Genomic DNA, 19,336 nt, shown 5'->3' on the forward strand with positions numbered 1-19,336 from the left:
TTTTATATCATTAGTTTATTTTATTAAAAAAACTAATTATTAAAGCCAAATAATATTTTTTTAATTTTTGTCTGACAACCATTTATCTTACTTTTATGTATCTTTAAGTACAATAAAGAAATTAGACTACACAGTTATTCTTGACTAAAATTTGATTAATATTTTTTTTCTTCTATTAATGAAATCATTTAATTATTTGAAATGGGTTAGGTTGCACCCTGATTTTTTGTTGAATACCATTTACATGATGGGTTGGAGTAGCCACTAAATTTTTGTGGTTTAAATGTAGAAACCCTCCTTTTACCCCTTGTTGGAATGTTTTGCTCTTTGATTTAGAAATTTGGGCTCGAGAGTCGATTAGGGAATGAAGAATATATTAACACTTCTTTTACTCATACTAAATGATACTTGCACAAATTGCATAGACTACTTTATATCTCATAGTTGTTTGATTATTTTATTTATTTATAGTGGAAATTTTTTATCTTTTATATTTGTGCATGACAATATTGTATATTTCTCATATATATCCCCATAATCAATTGATTCTTCAAACTCCTCCACCTCCATAGCTTAAATTTCCTTTTAAATTCTCTCAACATATAGATTTCATACACCAAGTTTTCTGGTTTTGCTTTTGGTGTCAAGAATACACCACATCATGGACTCAAATTAACCATTGATTTTTTGGTTATCCTGAGATTTAGTTGGACCTTACACCACTAGATCATTATAATTGATGTATACATTGGTGGTATACTATGGCGGTTTTGCTCTTTTAGAAAGTTTAGGAACTTATTTTTTCTATTTTAGTTTATCCTTACTATGCTCACAAGTTTAGTGGGTATATCCATTTTAATTAAAATATGTTTTTTCATCCAATATACATAATCACATACACAAAAATAACATAAAATTAAACCAAAGGTGTTATCCTTACTATTTTATATACATAAGCACGTATACAAAAATAACATAAAATTAAAGAGAGTTGTCCACTTTGTTTGTAGAGAAAACATATATGTTTCTAAATTGCACTTGTGTTTACAATAAAAAATGATAACACTCCACATAACAAAAGATTGACAACTTTCTCTTAAACAAATTAAACGAAACATCTCTTTATCTCACTTTTTATCCTTTAATTATATGCATATCAAAAGATTATCACAAAGAAGAAAAAAATTGTCATAACTTGATTATACATAAAGTCATTGTATAGGACTCTCCTAGGTATGTGAAACTATCCATCGCTCAAGATTAAAGATATGTTATTTCAAATTATGTCTTAAATCATGTCTCACACTAATGAAATCATAATATATTAATTAAAAAATTAAATATTTATTTTTATTTTTATTTTTCTTTCATTGTCATTGATTTGAGACATTCTTTGAAATAGCTTATCCTTCTTCATTGCTGAATTGTCTTTTCTTTCTTGGTCTTAATTAAGTAATTAATCCTTTTTTTTCGCCACTTGGCTCAATATGTTTGGTATATTTTTATTATCAGCTATCTTATATCATATCCTCCAATTATGGATTCCATAAGATCTTCCCTAAAATAATTCTTTTTTTGTACTACTAAGAAACCATATTAATCTCTTTCGAATTGCGTGATTATCTCTCTCAACAAGTATCATTCTCAAGGATTGAACTCGTGACTTAGAAACTCTTTGTACTCTTTGTCCACCTATAAACATTACATATAGAAACTAGTCTACTAGCTATGAGAATGTCAAAAAAAAATAGTTGGTATATATTGGATGTTTCTTTCTCATTTAAACAAGACAAACAATTATTACATATTTGTGTAGATTTGATTTAAACAACATAAGGATCTATTACAGCAAATATACTAAGACATGAACATGTCATCTTAAACATAGTTAACATTCTTTGAGTGTAGAAAGATCCTACTCAATCAAGTTTGAAGTTGTTCTTTGTGAAACAACTTGAATTAAAACCTCCTTAATGGAAGAACCTTCCTAATAAAAAAATATCAAAGATAGAATTTTCCTCATATTTCATCAACCTATTAATTTGTGAGACCATGAAAACATATTTTATAAGCCCAAAGTTGAAGTAAATTGAAGCAGATTTTGCTACATATATCAATTAAAAAAAATGAGCATAGCTAGTTATACATACTTATTTGATTTGATATTTCATTGATTTGATTGTGATTACTTCATATGAGAATTGAATATAATCATCATCATCACCTTCATCTTCTTCTTTCTTTGACTTTTGCTCTCCACACATTTTTTATCTTAAGTTGTGATTGAATCTTAAAATTAAGATTACTTATTTATAGACCATGTATTGTTCAAAATTGGTATTTGATAGTTTGTCAATAAGATACATGCATCCTGTGAAAGCCAGAAATAGTAAAAATAAAGTGTATAGAATATTTTCTTTTAAAAAAAATTATAAATTAATATAGAAAATGGGTAGCCATATTTACATTTTTATCTAAATTACATTATTTACCAAATAATTTTGATTTGATCAATGAAAATAAATATAATAAAATAATTATATTAAATCTCAACTATAATGGTTTTAGTTTTCAAGTTAAATTTATTTTTTGGAACCAAACTTATTAATCTTTTGATTTTCCTCATGTTTGATGGATAATTAATAATTAAACTTGAAAAGTAAAATATTTTAATAATATATATGTTTAAATATTTTATATCTGAATATTTTTCAAATCGCGTCAAATACTCTATATGAAGAAAATATGTTTTGAAATATTAAGTCAAACGCATTCAATGACTATGCTCATCCAACAAGTTATCGCTTCTAATAACAATTAGAAGTGTGTTTTCAAGACACAGTTTATCCAAGTGACAACTATGTCGAATGGTCTCTCTCATACCCAATTTTTGTTTGAATGTCGAATACTCGATTGGTTGCAGTCAAACTATAGGAAACACTATTTTTACTATTGTTGGAACACATTGGTCTTTAACTTAGAGATTTGTACTCAAGAGTCGCTTATGGATCATGGTAGCTATTAGTATCTTGTATGCCCGTACTAGACAATTCCGTCACTAATTGCATGAACTATTTTATAATCCTTATTTTTTAATTATTTTATCTATTTAAAAGGAAAAACATTATCTTTTATTTTGTGTGTGACAAAATTGTATCTTGCTGATGTATTTAGAGTGTTTAGTTTTACAGTGGAAAAATATTTGTTAGTTGGGTGGTCTTATTTTATGGTTTGAAGAGAAGAATGAATATACAATTATGATTGCATCCGTCTTTCAATCCTTAAAGGGTTTTAGATTTATTTTTTGTATAATATAATCAAGGGTATCTCGTTACTTTATGAGTAAGAAATTAATACCTTTCAGAATGTGTGGTTTCCTCTCCCAACAAATGTCGTTTATAAGAATCGAATTTTTGACATTTTAGTGTATGAGGATTTAGTGGAGACTTACACCACTATACCAACACATTTTGGGTAAAGGGTTTTAGATTATTACAAGGTTTGAATTAATGGTTAGTAATTTATTATTTTTTGTTCCCCTATTTCAAGATAGTGAAGTAAAACTTTATATCAAATATTGTATCACAACTCAAAAAAATGTAGTTGTTACTATCGTCTTAATCTTTATTATATTTTTTCTTTCATTTTTAAATAATCGGATCAAAATAGATAGAAAAACCAATTATTCTTATTAATCATTAAAAAGTAATTAAAATGAGTGTTGTATAGGAAAGATATGTTTATTAGTTAAATTTATTATTAGAAAATATATATCATTTTATTAATTACTATTACTGCATATTATTAATTTTTTTATTAATAATTAATAATATCTAGTTAAAATAATTATTGTTTTAAATTTACTATTACAATTATTGCTATTATTTATAATAGAATATAATAAATAAAGAGACAGAAGAAAAAAAATTAATTGTGCATAGAAAGTGATGATGAAGTAGAATAAATGCATACACAAATTTTGAGGAGTAGACCATCCTCGCAAATGCAATTTTTCCATTTAGTTTGAAGGGTAAATTTGTCTTATCATAATAAATATAATGATACAAATGTAAATGTATTTCCAATTTTCTTTAGTTTTTGGCATCACTTGTCTCTCCATTACTAGAGAGGAATCTCATTTCAACTAAAGACATGTGGTGTCAACATGACGTGGGAATTTTCTTTTATTCTTTGCTTTTTTATATAGTATTTTATGTTTGTTTTCTATTCTTCTTTATTTCTATGTTTGTTTAGTGTGTTGTTTCTCTCTTCTATTGATATAATGACATTTGACACATTTTTTTATTATTAAAAAGGAATCCTCTATTAATGAGTCTATAAGGACTTGATTGAAATTGAATAATTGACACATGTTTTTTAATTTCTCAAATTGGTATCTCAATATTAATATGTCTATTATTGATCCGTTATAGTGATTCAAATAAGTTTACTTTATTTTTATTTAATAAATGAAAATTAGGAGAGAGAATTAATTTGGAAATGATATTCTACCGTTATTGAGTCAATTAAACATTTTAAAAGAAAATGAAATTTGGGTGGGAAAATTATTTTGAGATGATATCTTACCATCATTAAACTAATTATGTGCTCATTAAACCATTTGAAACCTTTTTTTATTTTTTGTTTTAAGAAAAAATGAAAATTGGTAGAAAAAATTAATTTGAAATGATATTTATCATTATTGAGTCAATAAGTGTTCAATTAAAACTTTATATTTTAAACAGTGAGAAATTAGAATTTGTAATTATATTTTTCAAATCAATATCCCCTATTTATTTATTGTTTTCTTTTTTATTAATCATTAGAAATATTAATTTTTTGAAAAATAAATTTTGGACTTTTTAAGTCAGACAAAATTGGTTGTTCATAGTTCACATCCAAATATGTTTAATATCTCATTTGCAATCTTGTATGCAAAGATGCACTCGTCTAATCATTTGAACTCAAATAATGACAAATGCACATTTATTATGAATGCTTAATGTTTCATACATTAAACATTATATTTTATCGGTAAGACGAACTTAGTATTCTTGGACAAACAAATATTTTATTCTATAATCAACTTGTTGAGGAAGAGGATGAATCTACACACACATCATAATACTTAGAAACTTATTTGAACATTGCATGAAGTCATTACTCAAAGTTTGAAGTTCTGATCCAAGAGAAAAAACATAGGTACATCAAAAAGAAGAATTCATATAAAAAGAATTCAATATATTTCATGTGAAACCAAACATAGTTCAAGATACAATGAATTTCAGCATTACATTCTCCTTGGTTTCAAGACTCAAAATCATGTATTGAATGCTTACTCTAAACTAATACTTTTTGAATATGGTTAGAAGATCTTTGAAGATATTGATGTTTGTCTATAAAAGGAAGAGAGCCATATGATAACTATAAAATTGACCCAATTTTTTATATCACTCTAGTTCTACGAGTCGTAGCTCGTTGAGCCAGAATTGAGAATAATGTTAGGAATGTTGGTTGGTCATTTTTGCTAAGTAAAATGCGAGACTACTAGCAACTTTAAAATGTAAAAGGACATCATTTTTTTAACCATACTCTTCCCTTCATTTTTTACTACAAAGACTTAGGGTTGTAGTTTTAAGGCTTTTGCAATACATTATGGAAGCAGACTTGAAGATTGAAGGAGTTGCAACCTTGAATTCACAAGATATTATAAAAAATTATAAAAAATGTAGTATGATAAATATAAAAGAATAAAAATATATATACAATATTATTTAACAAAGTAATTTGTATAATATATTTTTTGAATGGGAATAATATATTATTTAGTTTTAATAAAATAACCTTGAAATATAAAAATAGTATCATAATAATAGTTGATTGCATCATTAACTATTTCTTTTCTTTGTTTTTTTTTGGCGCAAGGAACTTATTATGAATCAATATCATAACTCTAGTTTACACATTTTTATCCTCCTAAGATGAACATGCATTACAACTCTTCATACAATATCCTCTAAATGTATCATTACCAATCATAAAAATTTCTTCACACATTTACCATCTTAGATTCTGGAATCTGTCTCAATTTCTTGTGTGGTATGTCGAAGTTACGAGCACGAATCCACTTAGTTGCCGACCATTTTTCGCCGTCGATCACCGGGCAGCTTCCATGTAAGCTGCTAGTATCTGCAGTTGCATTTGGACGAATATTGAAGAACAACAAAGCATCACCCTTTATAGGTTTTACTGTGAATATCAAATACAATAATTGTTAAAAATCATTAGTCAAAAACATTTAAAATGTAATAACCACAAGGCATCAATTATCAGAACAACTAAAAGTAAATGCGTTCAATCTAATATCTATGTACTATAAAGATTTATACATATTTGATACATTATTTATCATTTATTTAAATTACTTTTTTGAAGAGTTAATAATGATTAAAATAAGCAATGTGGTGAAAAGGACCAAAATGAGTTCGTATGTAACTGTTTTTTTTTTGGGGTGACATGTAACTAATTGTAAGTTTTTTCAAATTGAAATATGCAAACATTCAAAACACAATATAACTATTGAATAGCATTTGTATATAAGTCTGCATTTTCTTCTTTTTCTTTTGCTTATTTTATACTAAAGAGAAGCTTTACAACCAAAAACTCTCTCCCTTGAGCATTACTTGTAAGCTTTTTTTTTAAAGATAAAATGTGGAAATCCTAATATAATAGAACTATACAATTGCAAGAAAAATAACATGTAATGTAGAAATCCTAATATAATATGTAAGTTAAAGGCACGTCTTATAGCAAAATGATATTCATAGTAGAAGGAGATCAACTACAATGAGATTTTCTCCCCAGTGATGTGACACACTTCTATAAGGGCAATGTTTATCTTGGTAGTCAGTTAGTATATGCATTTAGAACAGATGGATGTGAAAATTGTCTTTCTTTATAGTGAATTAAAGAAGAAAATTTACGTGACACAATCATAAGGTTTTAGTGCAGCTGGATAGAGTCATTTGGTATGTAAGTTGAAGAAACTTTTATATGGGTTGAAGTAGTCTCACAAGTAATGGTACAAGTAGTGTGGATGATGACTCTTTTATTTTTAAAGATTGGTTTCAATCGTTGTAAGTATGATTATTGTGTTTATATGACATGCCTTGATGATGACATCAAGGAGCTGAAAGTCATACTAGACAAAGAATTTGACATTAAATATTTAGGGATTGCTAGGAGGATTCTTAGGATGGAGATTCACGAGGACAAATGAACAAGAAAACTACGGCTCTCCCAGAAAAAACTATATTGAAAAGATCTTAGAGAGATTTGATGTGAGCAATGCTAAAGTGTGAGCACTCTATAGAAAACCACTTCAAATTTTCCCTAGACCAGTGTCCGAAAATAGATGAAGAGAATAAGTATATGTTAAATATTCTATATGTCAGTACAATAGGGTGCTTGATGTATGTTATTGTTTCTACTAGATCGGACATGAACAAGCAGTTAGTTAAGTGTGCAAGTACATGTTGAAACCAGGGAAGCAATATTTGAAAGTAGTGAAATAAATTTTCAGATATTTGAAGGGGACTATAGGTCTCGATATCATGTTTAATAGCCAACAAAGTAAGTATTCACTTATTGGTTATGTTGATTCAGGTTATGCAGGAGAGTTAGATGATAGAAGGTCCACAACATGGTTTTTATTCACCCTTGCATGTGGGTCAAGCATGTGGAGATCATTCGTTCAATCTGTTGTCATTGTTCACAACTGAAGTAGAGTACATGACAACCAATGAAGCTTCTAAGGAAGCCATATGGCTTAAGGGGATAGAAAATGAAATTAGGTATTGAGCAAGATGGAATTCTGTTGAATTATGACAACTAGAGTGTTATCTTCTTATCAAAGAATCAGGTGTATCATGTTATGACCAAGCATAATAATGTGAGGTTTCAAAGTATCGGAGGATTGGTAGCTCATGCGCAAATACTATTGTAGAAGGTTCAAATTTCAGAAAATACAACTAATATGTTAACCAAGTCGGATACCGTACACAAGTTCAGGCATTGCTTGAGCTTGTTGAATATTCAGTGATGCTAGACTATGGAGAGGCCTCAATCCAACGGTAGAAGATGAAGATTGATGATATTCGCTAAGGTGAAGATTATTGCACAATGGCTCATATTATTGTGGATCAGACCTCTTCTCCATATAACAATAATACAAGTTCTAGGCTTGTACTGATATAAAGGGGTTAGGGTAGACGACTATATATAATATGCATTATGTAAATCTAATGTACGAAAACAAGACTAGACACAAATACAAATCATTAATCTCTAATATGCATAATTGATTAAATCTCGTTATCAAATTTCTTGTGTTATTATTCCTTCTCTTTATTATCTTTTACTATTTAATTTCTTGCTTATTCCAAACAAGTAGTATGATAATACATACATTTTTCCATCTTAATATAAAGATTTTGAGTTCTAAGTTAAAGATGCTCACATAACACCTTATTTGAAAAACATGGAAAGGAAAATTTATGCACATCCTAAAAATAATGAAAAGGAGCACAATAGTAATTAGAAGCCATTCCAAAGAAACAAAAATCTGAAGCCAATATGTCAAAAACTATGATGTAAAACCATCCTAAAATATATATACCTGCATAACCCATTTTAGCACATTCAGACCAGCTATCATCCTTTGTCTGGGACAAGCTTGACTGAATATGAAGAAGAAATAAATTAGAGCAATGATATATCTTCTTACTAAATCCTCCTACTAAATTATCTTATTAATCCTCTTGCCCATAAAAAAGTAACATATATAACTCGTAAACCGGTCATTAATAAATAAAGTAACATCATGTAACATATGTCACTAATTTGTGGATAGGAGGATTAGTAGTAACTAACTTACATTTGTAATGGGAAAAATTGTTTCCCCACCCTTCCTAACATGGGACAAATACATCACCACAGTGGCCACCCTATTGCCACCAAATTGTATATTATGCTTGTCACGAAAGAAATCGAAATGTGGTTCATACTTCTGAGCATGCTCATAGCGCAATATTTGAATAGGCTCACCATTCTCTGATAAGGTAATTGGGTTTAGAGAGAGATAAAATTAAATTAAGATGTGATAGATTGAAATGAACAAATGTATTTATTACTTACCAATGGGAAAGAATGTCCATGTAGCAACTCTAGCTTCAATATTAGTGATTATTTCATCCTTTAGAATTATCATACATGAAAAATCAATAAAATTCAAGTTCAATAGTTTCAAATTAAAACACACATGTTAAACAACTTTATCAAATAAGGTAAAACATATGATCTATAATTAAATAAACACTAGAACCAACATAATAAGCATAACTCATACTGTTTGTGTAGTTTTCTTCTCATGCTTATGCTTTGCTCGCATAATAATGTATTTTTTGGTACTACTAAAGGTATTTCTTACATTTTGCGTAAGGAACAAATCTCTTTCGAGATTTATGATTATGCCAACAAGTGTCACTTCCAGGAATCGAAGCTCGCATAATAATGTAATTAAACATCTATGAACTGTAAATGGCCATTTATAAGTTCATTGCTGGCTAATAAATGGCCATGGCTCCTTCCCTTAGAGTAGTCCATGACTCCATTGCAACAAATAATTCAGCACAAATTGGTTTAAATAAGGAAAGATGTAATTGGTTTAAAATTATATACAGTTAGTTTATCATCTACCGTTTATTTGTATTACTTTCTTTGAAGAATCAATGATGATAAAAACATGAATAGTTGATGATACAATAAAAAATATATAAAACTAATACATTTTGACGGTGTATACATTTTTTCATGGTGTTGTAGTAATATATAGGGAAAAATTTCATGGTGTTGTAGTAATATATAGGGAAAAAAACATTCAAGTTCATTATATATTTATACATACCTCTCCCTTTGTAAAAAACATCCCAGTGCTTGTTCTGGCTTGAGTCATTACATTTTTACCCAATTCATCATCAGCAACCAGAGACTTTTTCAGCTTATCCCTTCTTGCCTAATAAAATAAAAGTATCATTCACTCATTCAATGTAACATATATTATTTTATAGCACATGTTTTTCTTCTCCTATAGTTGTTTTAAATTATCAATAATTGAAGAAAAACAAATCTCAATTAGAAGAAATTAATCTAACCATATTGATAAGATGATCACATTCTTTTTCAGATAAAAACCCTTTGTAGAGAAACGCCCTGCATGCCAACATTCACAAACACATAAAAAAAATCATAAAAGCAACACATCATTACTTTATAATTATAATATGATACCAAGAGTAAATATTCATATTACTTGTGTATGAATCCTCCATAATTAAGTAACCATTTGTATGATTTATCAATCAGAAACAAAGTGAATTGATCAATTTTATATAATATTGATAAAATTCGACCATTGTCATGGAGAGCTAAAGTTCTTCCTTAAAATAAATGCTTCTTTCAATTTAATCCTAATAATTTAAACTTAATACCAATGAATGCCAAATGTCAATAAAACTAGTTCCTCCACAACATAATCTGTTAGAGACTATTTCGACCGACTAATACATCAGCATAATAATAAGATTGTTTGTTTATACGAGTAAGGTTGTATATCCCAAACATCACTAGTCCTGCATCGAGCGTCCTTTGTTTGAGATGAAAAAATGAAAATGTTGTATAGGGTTGAGGTTCAAAATGTTAGAAATAAAATAGGAATAAATGAAAGAGTAGAGAAAAAGGTGACAACCTAGGAGCCCAAGAAAGTTGTGTAACGCGAGTGGGATCAAACGCCACTGAAGGAACATGCCTGCAAATAAATACAAATAATAATAACATTATTATTATTATTATTATTATTATTATTATTATTGAGTGATGTTTTTTTTAATTAAATGGTGTTTGGTTTAGTTTAGAGAGTAAAAAGAGAGAAGAGTGTTATTACTTGGTTTTGTTGACATCATCAAATGTTGGTAATGGAACTGAGGAAACAGAAATAATAAAGAAGAATAGAGATAGTGATAGAAAATTTAGAGAACCCATTAGAAGAAGAACAACAACAAAACAAAGAGTTAGTGAAGAGAATGAGTTTCAAGTTTTCAAATACAACTTTGTATTGAATAATTCAGTCCTTGTTTCATAAAATTCATTCCCTCATATTTATTATATTCTGTGATAAATGATCTTGTAATCAACAAACATTAAAAGTTATTATTATTTTTATTTTTAAATACTATGACAATATTGTTCTTTAGTTAATAGTTTTGATTGGGCTAATAAGGAAAATAATAAATGCTGTATAAATTGTACAAAACTAATAATAGGACTGTTTTTTATGTATACACTGACATAATAAATATTTTTTATACTATCAGCAAATCATCTACCATTAATTTGTTAACTACTATTAACTCACAAATAAAAGTAATACAAATCAATGATAGATAATATGCTAATAGTGTAAAAAACTTTACACTATAAGTACATAAATTTTTAATTCACTCATTATTGAATAGAGATGTCTTATCCAAAAAATTATTGTCTCTCTCTCTTTAGCTAATAGTTTTAGTGAATAATATAAAAATAATAGCATTTATTTTTATAACTTTTAAGTGTCATTTTTAATGGACAGGTATGGGGACATGAATGAGAACATCTAATTTTCATTCATATTTATTGCATTCTCTTAGAAATGATCTAGTAATTGACAAACAAAAAAGTTATTATTTTTTAGTTTAATATTTACTCACTTATATTTAAAAGACAGTAATGATTAAATTTTGAAGGTAAATGATACAATAACAATATAACATATTGTTATACTTTCCATAAATACATATTTTTCTCTTTTTTTTTATTGTTTAAAAATTATAGGAATGTTGTTCTTTAATTAATATTTTTGTTTGGAAACAATACAAAGAATGATAGTCAAAACATTTAATTGGGGCCAATAAGGAAAAATAATAAAGAGTGTATAAAATGTACAAAACTAATAACAGAACTCTTGAAAATATTTTATTTAATGCTCATATCACATAAGGAAAATAAATTAATTGTCAAAAACAAATATAAAAAATATATATATTTATTGTGTTTAAAGTATTTTACAAGGTTGACCAACGGGCGTTGGTTCAAGTGGTACATGTTTGATTCTCATTAAGCAAAGTCTCGGGTTCGAGTCTTGTGGATGGAAAAAATGTCCACTGGGAGAGTTAGCCCCATGTAGATGTGGATGTTCCCGGCTCGGACATGATTGCCTCCAATGCGAGAATACATGTATAGTGAGTTATGAACTTGTGTCATTTATTTATATTTATTTACAAGGTTGATATATTATTTATTATTTATGTGTATTAATTTTATTTAAAAGTAAATAATAATTAATTCAGTAAATGATACACTGATAATTAATATAAAAAATTATTATAATGTGATGCCTAACTATTTTCTATTAAAGTGTTAGTATAAATTTAATTAAGGTTAGAAAACTTTGTTCGAACCGGTTCGTCTGATCAGTTCAACTATGAACTAGACGTTTAATCGGTCTGAGTCTTTTATCTAACCAATTTTGTATCAAAATCTAATTCATTCAAAGTTTAAGCTTAAAACTTCTGACTCAAATGGTTGGACTGATCAAGTCAATCAAAAAATATTTTTTAAAAAACAATCAAATCAATGTCGTTTTAAGGTGAAAAGTCAAGTACTTTTAACTTAATTGTAGTTATGTTTATCATTTGTATACATTAAAGAAAAAAATTCGTTGTTTAATTAAATTTTAAACTTAATGTACATTTTTTATTGTAATTAAAACATAGTTCATATGTTGTTTGATGATATTTTCAATTTATTTATGAAGGTAAATGATGTTATACTTTCCATAAATACATATTTCTCTCTCTTTTTTATTGTTAAAAATTATAGGAATGTTGTTCTTTAATTAATATTTTCGTTTGGAAACAATACAAAGAATGATAATCAAAACATTTAATTGGGGCCAATAAGGAAAAATAATAATGAGTGTATAAAATGTACAAAACTAATAATAGAACTCTTGAAAATATTTTATTTAATGCCCATATCACATAAGGAAAATAAATTAATTGTAAAAAACAAAAATATAAAAAAATTAATATTTATTGTGTTTAAAGTATTTTACAATGTTGATATATTATTTATTATTTATGTGTATTAATTTTATTTAAAATTCATAAATAGTAAATGATACACTGATAATTAATATAAAAAATTTTTATAATGTGATGCCTAACTATTTTCTATTAAAGTGTTAGTATAATTTTAATTAATGTTATAAAACTTTGTTCGAACCAGTTCGTATGATCGGTTCAACTATGAACTAGACGTCTAATCGGTCCGAGCCTTTTATCTAACCAATTTTGCATCAAAATCTAATTCATTTAATTAGTTTAAGCCTAAAACTTCTGACTCAGATGGTTGGACTGATCAAGTCAATAAAAAAATATTTTTTAAAAAGAAATCAAATCGATGTCGTTTTGAGATGAAAAGTCAAGTACTTTTAACTTAATTATAGTTATGTTTATCATTTGTTAGCTTACATTAAAGAAAAATCTTCGTTGTTTAATTAAATTTTAAACTTAATATACATTTTTTGTTGTAGTTAAAACATAGTTCATATGTTGTTTGATGATGTTTTCAATTTATTTATGTCGTTTTTTAATAGTAAAATCTTTATTGGTTGTTTAATTAGATATGCTTATATTTTTTAAATTCTAAATTTGAGTAAATATTTATTAAATATTGTTATGTAGTATTATTAAGTTTTTAAAATTTTAATGTAGGCCGAGTTAACTGATCCAATTATTAATACACTAATTGGATTAGTTGCTCATTGGTTGAGTATCCTCACTGAATCATTGATGAGTATGAGTTTAATAACATTAATTTAAATCACATTGTCATTTAAGATTTGAATGACTTTTTAATTTTAATCACATGGTCAATTAAGATTTGAATGATTAATTTAACTTTCATCATATTGTTTTTTAAGATTTGAAGGATTTGTTTATAAAAGTGAAAATAATTTATGACATAGTGATAGTTTTTATATTATTATAAAAGTGTATATTTTTTTATACTAACTATATATAAATATTAAACTCTACTAAAAACAAAAAATATATTTAAGAATTAATTTGAGACTTTTCCTTTTTGAGAACCAATATATCATTTGTCAAGTACACAAATAACCCCTTCCACCAACTATTTTCCAAAAGGGCAAACAACACTCCTCAAAAACCTTAGTGGTGTTGGGATAAAAAAACAAACTTTCAGTTAGATGGTTGTGGGTACAAATTATTAGCCAAAGAGAATGACAATTTTTTTTGGTACCACCAAGGGTATCTCCTTACTCTTTAATAAGGAATTAAACACTTTCGAGATGCGCGGTTGCCCCTCTCAACAAATATCATCTCCAAAAATCAAGTCGTTGACATTTTAGTCATCTTGAAGATCTAGTGAGACCTTACACCACTACACCAACACCTTGTTGGTACAATATTTTTTTTGTGAGGGTGAAAAATCTTGATTTACTTTAATAGATTTAACTAAAAATAAATATGATATTTTAGGAGCAACCAATCTTTGGATGATTACTCACTAATGTTATGATTTTGTTTCATTTTAAAAATATGTTACACTATAGATTGTCTTGTAGTCAAGAAGATATTTATCTTCTAAGATTTAGGTGTGTTTTAAAAAATATTTTAAGATAAAGAATGCATTTTATTATATTACTAAAGTATTTCTATATTTTTTAAATACATAATGAATTTGAATTAAATATATTTTATGAGTATTTATCTTATAGTAAACAATTTATCGAATAATATCTCTCACATTTTTTACATTATAACATTATCTTTTTTATTTTTGATTAAATTGGTTATAGTTATCGTAACGTTTATATCTATTCTGATTTTTATAACCTATTGAGTTTAACTTTCTATAAAATTACATCATATTTTTAAAATAAAATCATAATTTCAAAAAAAATAAGGTATTACAAATACCATGGATAATTCTGTATTAATTACGACCATCTCAATTAAGAGAGGTTGAGGTTTTCCATGAAAATCTAATGTTGATATTTAACATATATTTCCAAGATAATTCAGTGTGTGTTTGGATTGATGTTGTGAACCTCAAAATTGATTTCAAACATTGTTATTAAACTTGAATTGATTGTTGATTTGGTCAAGGTATTGAGTCAATGTGTCTTTTTGAGCTGACTTTTATAAGTCATTTTATGAAACATAATTATGAAAAATTCTTTTTGCACATATGATGTTTTGAAAATTATTATTTTGATAAGAATAAAAAAATGATTTTGTAAAACAATATAATTAAATGAGAATAATTATATAGATCATGGTTGGTTTTAAGGATGAGTGTAATCCCTCATTTTTAGGTAGAGATAGTATTGAATGTTTTTGTATTTTAAAAATATTTTATATCTATTCTGATTTTTATAACTTATCGAGTTTAACTTGTGAGGTTTTCCATGAAAATGTAATGCTCATATTTAACATGTATTTCCAAGATAATTCAGTGTCTGTTTAGATTGATGTTCTAAACCTTAAAATTGATTTTAAGTAGTGTTATTAAACTTGAATCGATTATTGATTTGGTCAAGATATTGAGTCAAAGCGTCTTTTTGAGCTGACTTTTATAAGTCATTTTATGAAAAATAATTATGAATAATTCTTTTTGCACATATGATATTTTAAAAATTATTATGTTGATAAGATTAAATAAATGATTTTGTAAAACAACATAATTAAATGGGAATAATTATATAGAGCATGGTTGGTTTTGAGGATGACTGTAATCCCTCATTTTTAGGTAGAGATAATATTGAATGTTTTTGCATTTTATAAAGATTTTATATCTATTTTGATTTTTATAACCTATTTAGTTTAACTTTCTATAAACTTACACATCTCAATTAATTAATTGCATGGACTATTCTATATTAATTACGACCATCTCAATTAAGAGAATAGAGAGCAGTAACAAACAATAGAGAGAATATTAAAGTGTTTAGAAACATGGAGATTATTAATTCCCATATGCAATTTGGAAAGCTTCCTTGGGTTTCTTTTTACCTAATCTATTTTGATAGCCTTAATTGTGTTGGAGAATTTCATCCAAACAAAGCTATGTATAAAAACCTCAAATACACTTTTCACTTCTTATTTTTGGCTATAGAAATAAACATGTCTCATAAAGTGAATAACAATGTTGTCATGGAAAATGAGTGGTGGGAGAACAAGGTCTAGGAATTGGTGTCATAAAAAAATGTGTAGTTTTGTATTTTTACAATTTAGGTCGGCATTCGGTAATTGATTAAAAAAATATATTTAAGTTAAGAAATTAATAATTAATATTTTTTAACCAATTACAGCTAATAACACATATGGTAACACAACCAACGTCATATACAATATATAATATATAATATTTTAATTAAACCACATCAGCAAAGGCTGCAATTACTATTACATATACCACCATGTTATCCCTCCCACATAATAGGAAAGCATTAACCAATAATAGATGAAATATTAATCTCTCAAACTACTTTCTAATCTCTCAATGTATAATCTAATATATCTGAGTACATTTTAATATTAATTTAAAGAGTACATTTATATTTATACCCCTGAATTTTAGTAAAATAGTTAATATATTTTTATTATTTTTGGATCATTATAATATAGTATAAGAGTGATTTAAATAGCTTCTTAGAGTTATTGATGTATTTTATAATGAATCAAAAATAAAAATGATATTCATTTTTATATTATTTGGATTTGTCTCTATAATATACTATTTTTTTAAACTTAATCGCCCACATCAACATTTTTTGATTAAAAAACACAATTATTTATTTTACGAGATAGTTAATGTAACATATGTATATAAATTAGTGTGTTAATTTGTATGGATACAAAAAGAGAGATAATTTATTTACAAATTAGTAGGTAGAAGGGGTTATTTGTGTACTTCACAACTGAGATATTGAGGAGTGTTGTTTGACCTTTTAGAAAATAACAAATGGTCCAAGGGATTATTTGTGAAAGTCCCAAATGAATCATTAAATATTTTTTTTTATTTTTATTTTTAGTAAGATATATTTTATTGTAAGTTGTAATTAGATTGAAACTTTGTGCTTGTTTCTAATACATTTATTTATAAAAATAATATTTATGCATTATGAATATAAAATACTTATATGATCAATATATTATTCACTATTATTTTTATTTAAAATTTAACAATTATTAAAACATTATTATAGATGGTGAACTCATAGTATAAAAGTCATACATAATTTTCTCTTTTATAAATCAATCCTTCAAATCTTAAAAGAGAAAATGATTAAAATTAAAGCAATCTTTCAAATCTTAAAATGACTATGTGATTAAATTATACTAACATTTTATTAGCAAATAGTCTATATATTGAATTTATAAGAATATTTTTATATTATGAGTATATCACTTACCATTTACGTATTAATTATTTTTTACTATTAAATAAAAGTAATACCATATACAACAAATATACAATATATAATATACCAATTCTGCAAAAAAAAAATCATTAGTATTATTAGTTTTGTACAATTTATACAGCATTTATTATTTTCCTTATTAGCCCAATCAAAACTATTAACTAAAGAACAATATTCTCATAATTTTTAAAAATAAAAATAATAATAACTTTTAATGTTTGTTGATTACAAGATCATTTATCACAGAATGTAATAAATATGAGGGAATGAATTTTATGAAACAAGGACTGAATTATGCAATACAAAGTTGTATTTGAAAACTTAAAACTCATTCTCTTCACTAACTCTTTCTTTTGTTGTTCTTCTTCTAATGGGTTCTCTATATTTTCTATCACTATCTCTATTCTTCTTTATTATTTCTGTTTCCTCAGTTCGATTTCCAGCATTTCATGATGTCAACAAAACCAAGTAATAACACTCTTCTCTCTTTTTCCTCTATAAACTAAACCAAACACCATTTAATTAAAAAAAACACAACTCAATAATAATAATAATAATAATAATAATAATAATAATGTTATTATTATTTGTATTTGTTTGCAGGCATGTTCCTTCAGTGGCGTTTGATCCCACTCGCGTTACACAACTCTCATGGGCTCCTAGGTTGTCACCTTTTTCTCTACTCTCTCATTTATTCACTCTTCACTCACTATTCTCAATTTATTATTCCTATTTTATTTCTAACATTTTGAACCTCAACCCTATACAACATTTTAATTTTTTCATCTCAAACAAAGGACGCTCGATGTAGGACTAGTGATGTTTGGGATATACAACCTTACTCATATAAACAAACAATCTTATTATTATGCTGATGTATTAGTCGGTCGAAATAGTCTCTAACAGATTATGTTGTGGAGGAACTAGTTTTATTGACATTTAGCATTCATTGTGATTAAGTTAAAATTATTAGGATTAAATTGAAAGAAGCATTTATTCTAAGGAAGAACTTTAGCTCTCCATGACAATGGTCCAAATTTATCAATATTATATAAAATTGATCAATTCACTTTGTTTCTGATTGATAAATCATACAAAATGTTACTTAATTGTGGAGAATCCATACACATGTAATATGAATATTTACTCTTAGTATTATATTATAATTATAATTGTAATGATGTGTTGCTTTCATGATTTTTTATATGTTTGTGAACATTGGCATGCAGGACATTTCTATACAAAGGTTTTTTATCTGAAAAAGAATGTGATCATCTTATCAATTTGGTTAGATTAATTTCTTCTAATTATGATGTGTTTTTATTCTATTGTTGATAATTTAAAACAACTACATGACCCAAAAAACGTGATAGAAAATAGTAGAGAATAAAGTATATCCTGATATGAAGAGATAAGTTATTTCCTTACCGCCACTAAAATCATGACATGTATTTTTAAAACTAAACAAAATAATACACATATCATACTTTTACTGCCTGATCGAGATAAATTATTTCATGGTAGCGGGGAATACTTTAGTCTCAAAATACTATATGTTATATTAAATGATGAATGATAGGCTTTTTTTCTGTTATTAGGCCAGGGGTTATCTGCAAAAGTCTCTGGTTGCCGAAGGTCAAACGGGTATAAATATAGTGAGTAAAGACAGAACAAGCTCTGGGATGTTTTTAACAAAGGCAGAGGTATTTATATATATATATATATATA

General features: G+C 26.4%; 2 protein-coding genes and 1 long non-coding RNA gene across 3 annotated transcripts in view; 1 reads left to right on the top strand and 2 right to left on the bottom strand.

The window, feature by feature from the left end:
• LOC109354146 (probable prolyl 4-hydroxylase 7) lies at positions 5,978-9,133 on the bottom strand (the record flags this gene model as incomplete). The annotated part of the gene is made up of 3 exons (XM_019596497.1): positions 5,978-6,249; positions 8,678-8,738; positions 8,936-9,133. Coding segments are annotated over 3 exons (459 nt in total), but the record flags the coding sequence as incomplete, so codon positions are not given.
• LOC109354147 lies at positions 10,211-11,088 on the bottom strand. The gene is made up of 3 exons (XR_002108509.1): positions 11,000-11,088; positions 10,805-10,864; positions 10,211-10,269 (listed from the first exon to the last, which is right to left on the bottom strand). It is a non-coding gene; the product is annotated as an uncharacterized LOC109354147 (long non-coding RNA).
• Positions 18,707-19,336, top strand: part of LOC109353803 (probable prolyl 4-hydroxylase 7) — a 3,181-nt gene continuing 2,551 nt past the window's right edge. Inside the window, exons 1-3 of the mRNA XM_019596165.1 lie at positions 18,707-18,738; positions 18,838-18,895; positions 19,207-19,311. Of these exons, the coding sequence (XP_019451710.1) occupies positions 18,707-18,738; positions 18,838-18,895; positions 19,207-19,311 (195 nt within the window). The remainder of the gene's footprint in view (positions 18,739-18,837; positions 18,896-19,206; positions 19,312-19,336) is intronic.

This window comes from Lupinus angustifolius, chromosome LG08, assembly GCF_001865875.1.
Source record: "Lupinus angustifolius cultivar Tanjil chromosome LG08, LupAngTanjil_v1.0, whole genome shotgun sequence".
NCBI classification, from domain to species: domain Eukaryota; kingdom Viridiplantae; phylum Streptophyta; class Magnoliopsida; order Fabales; family Fabaceae; genus Lupinus; species Lupinus angustifolius.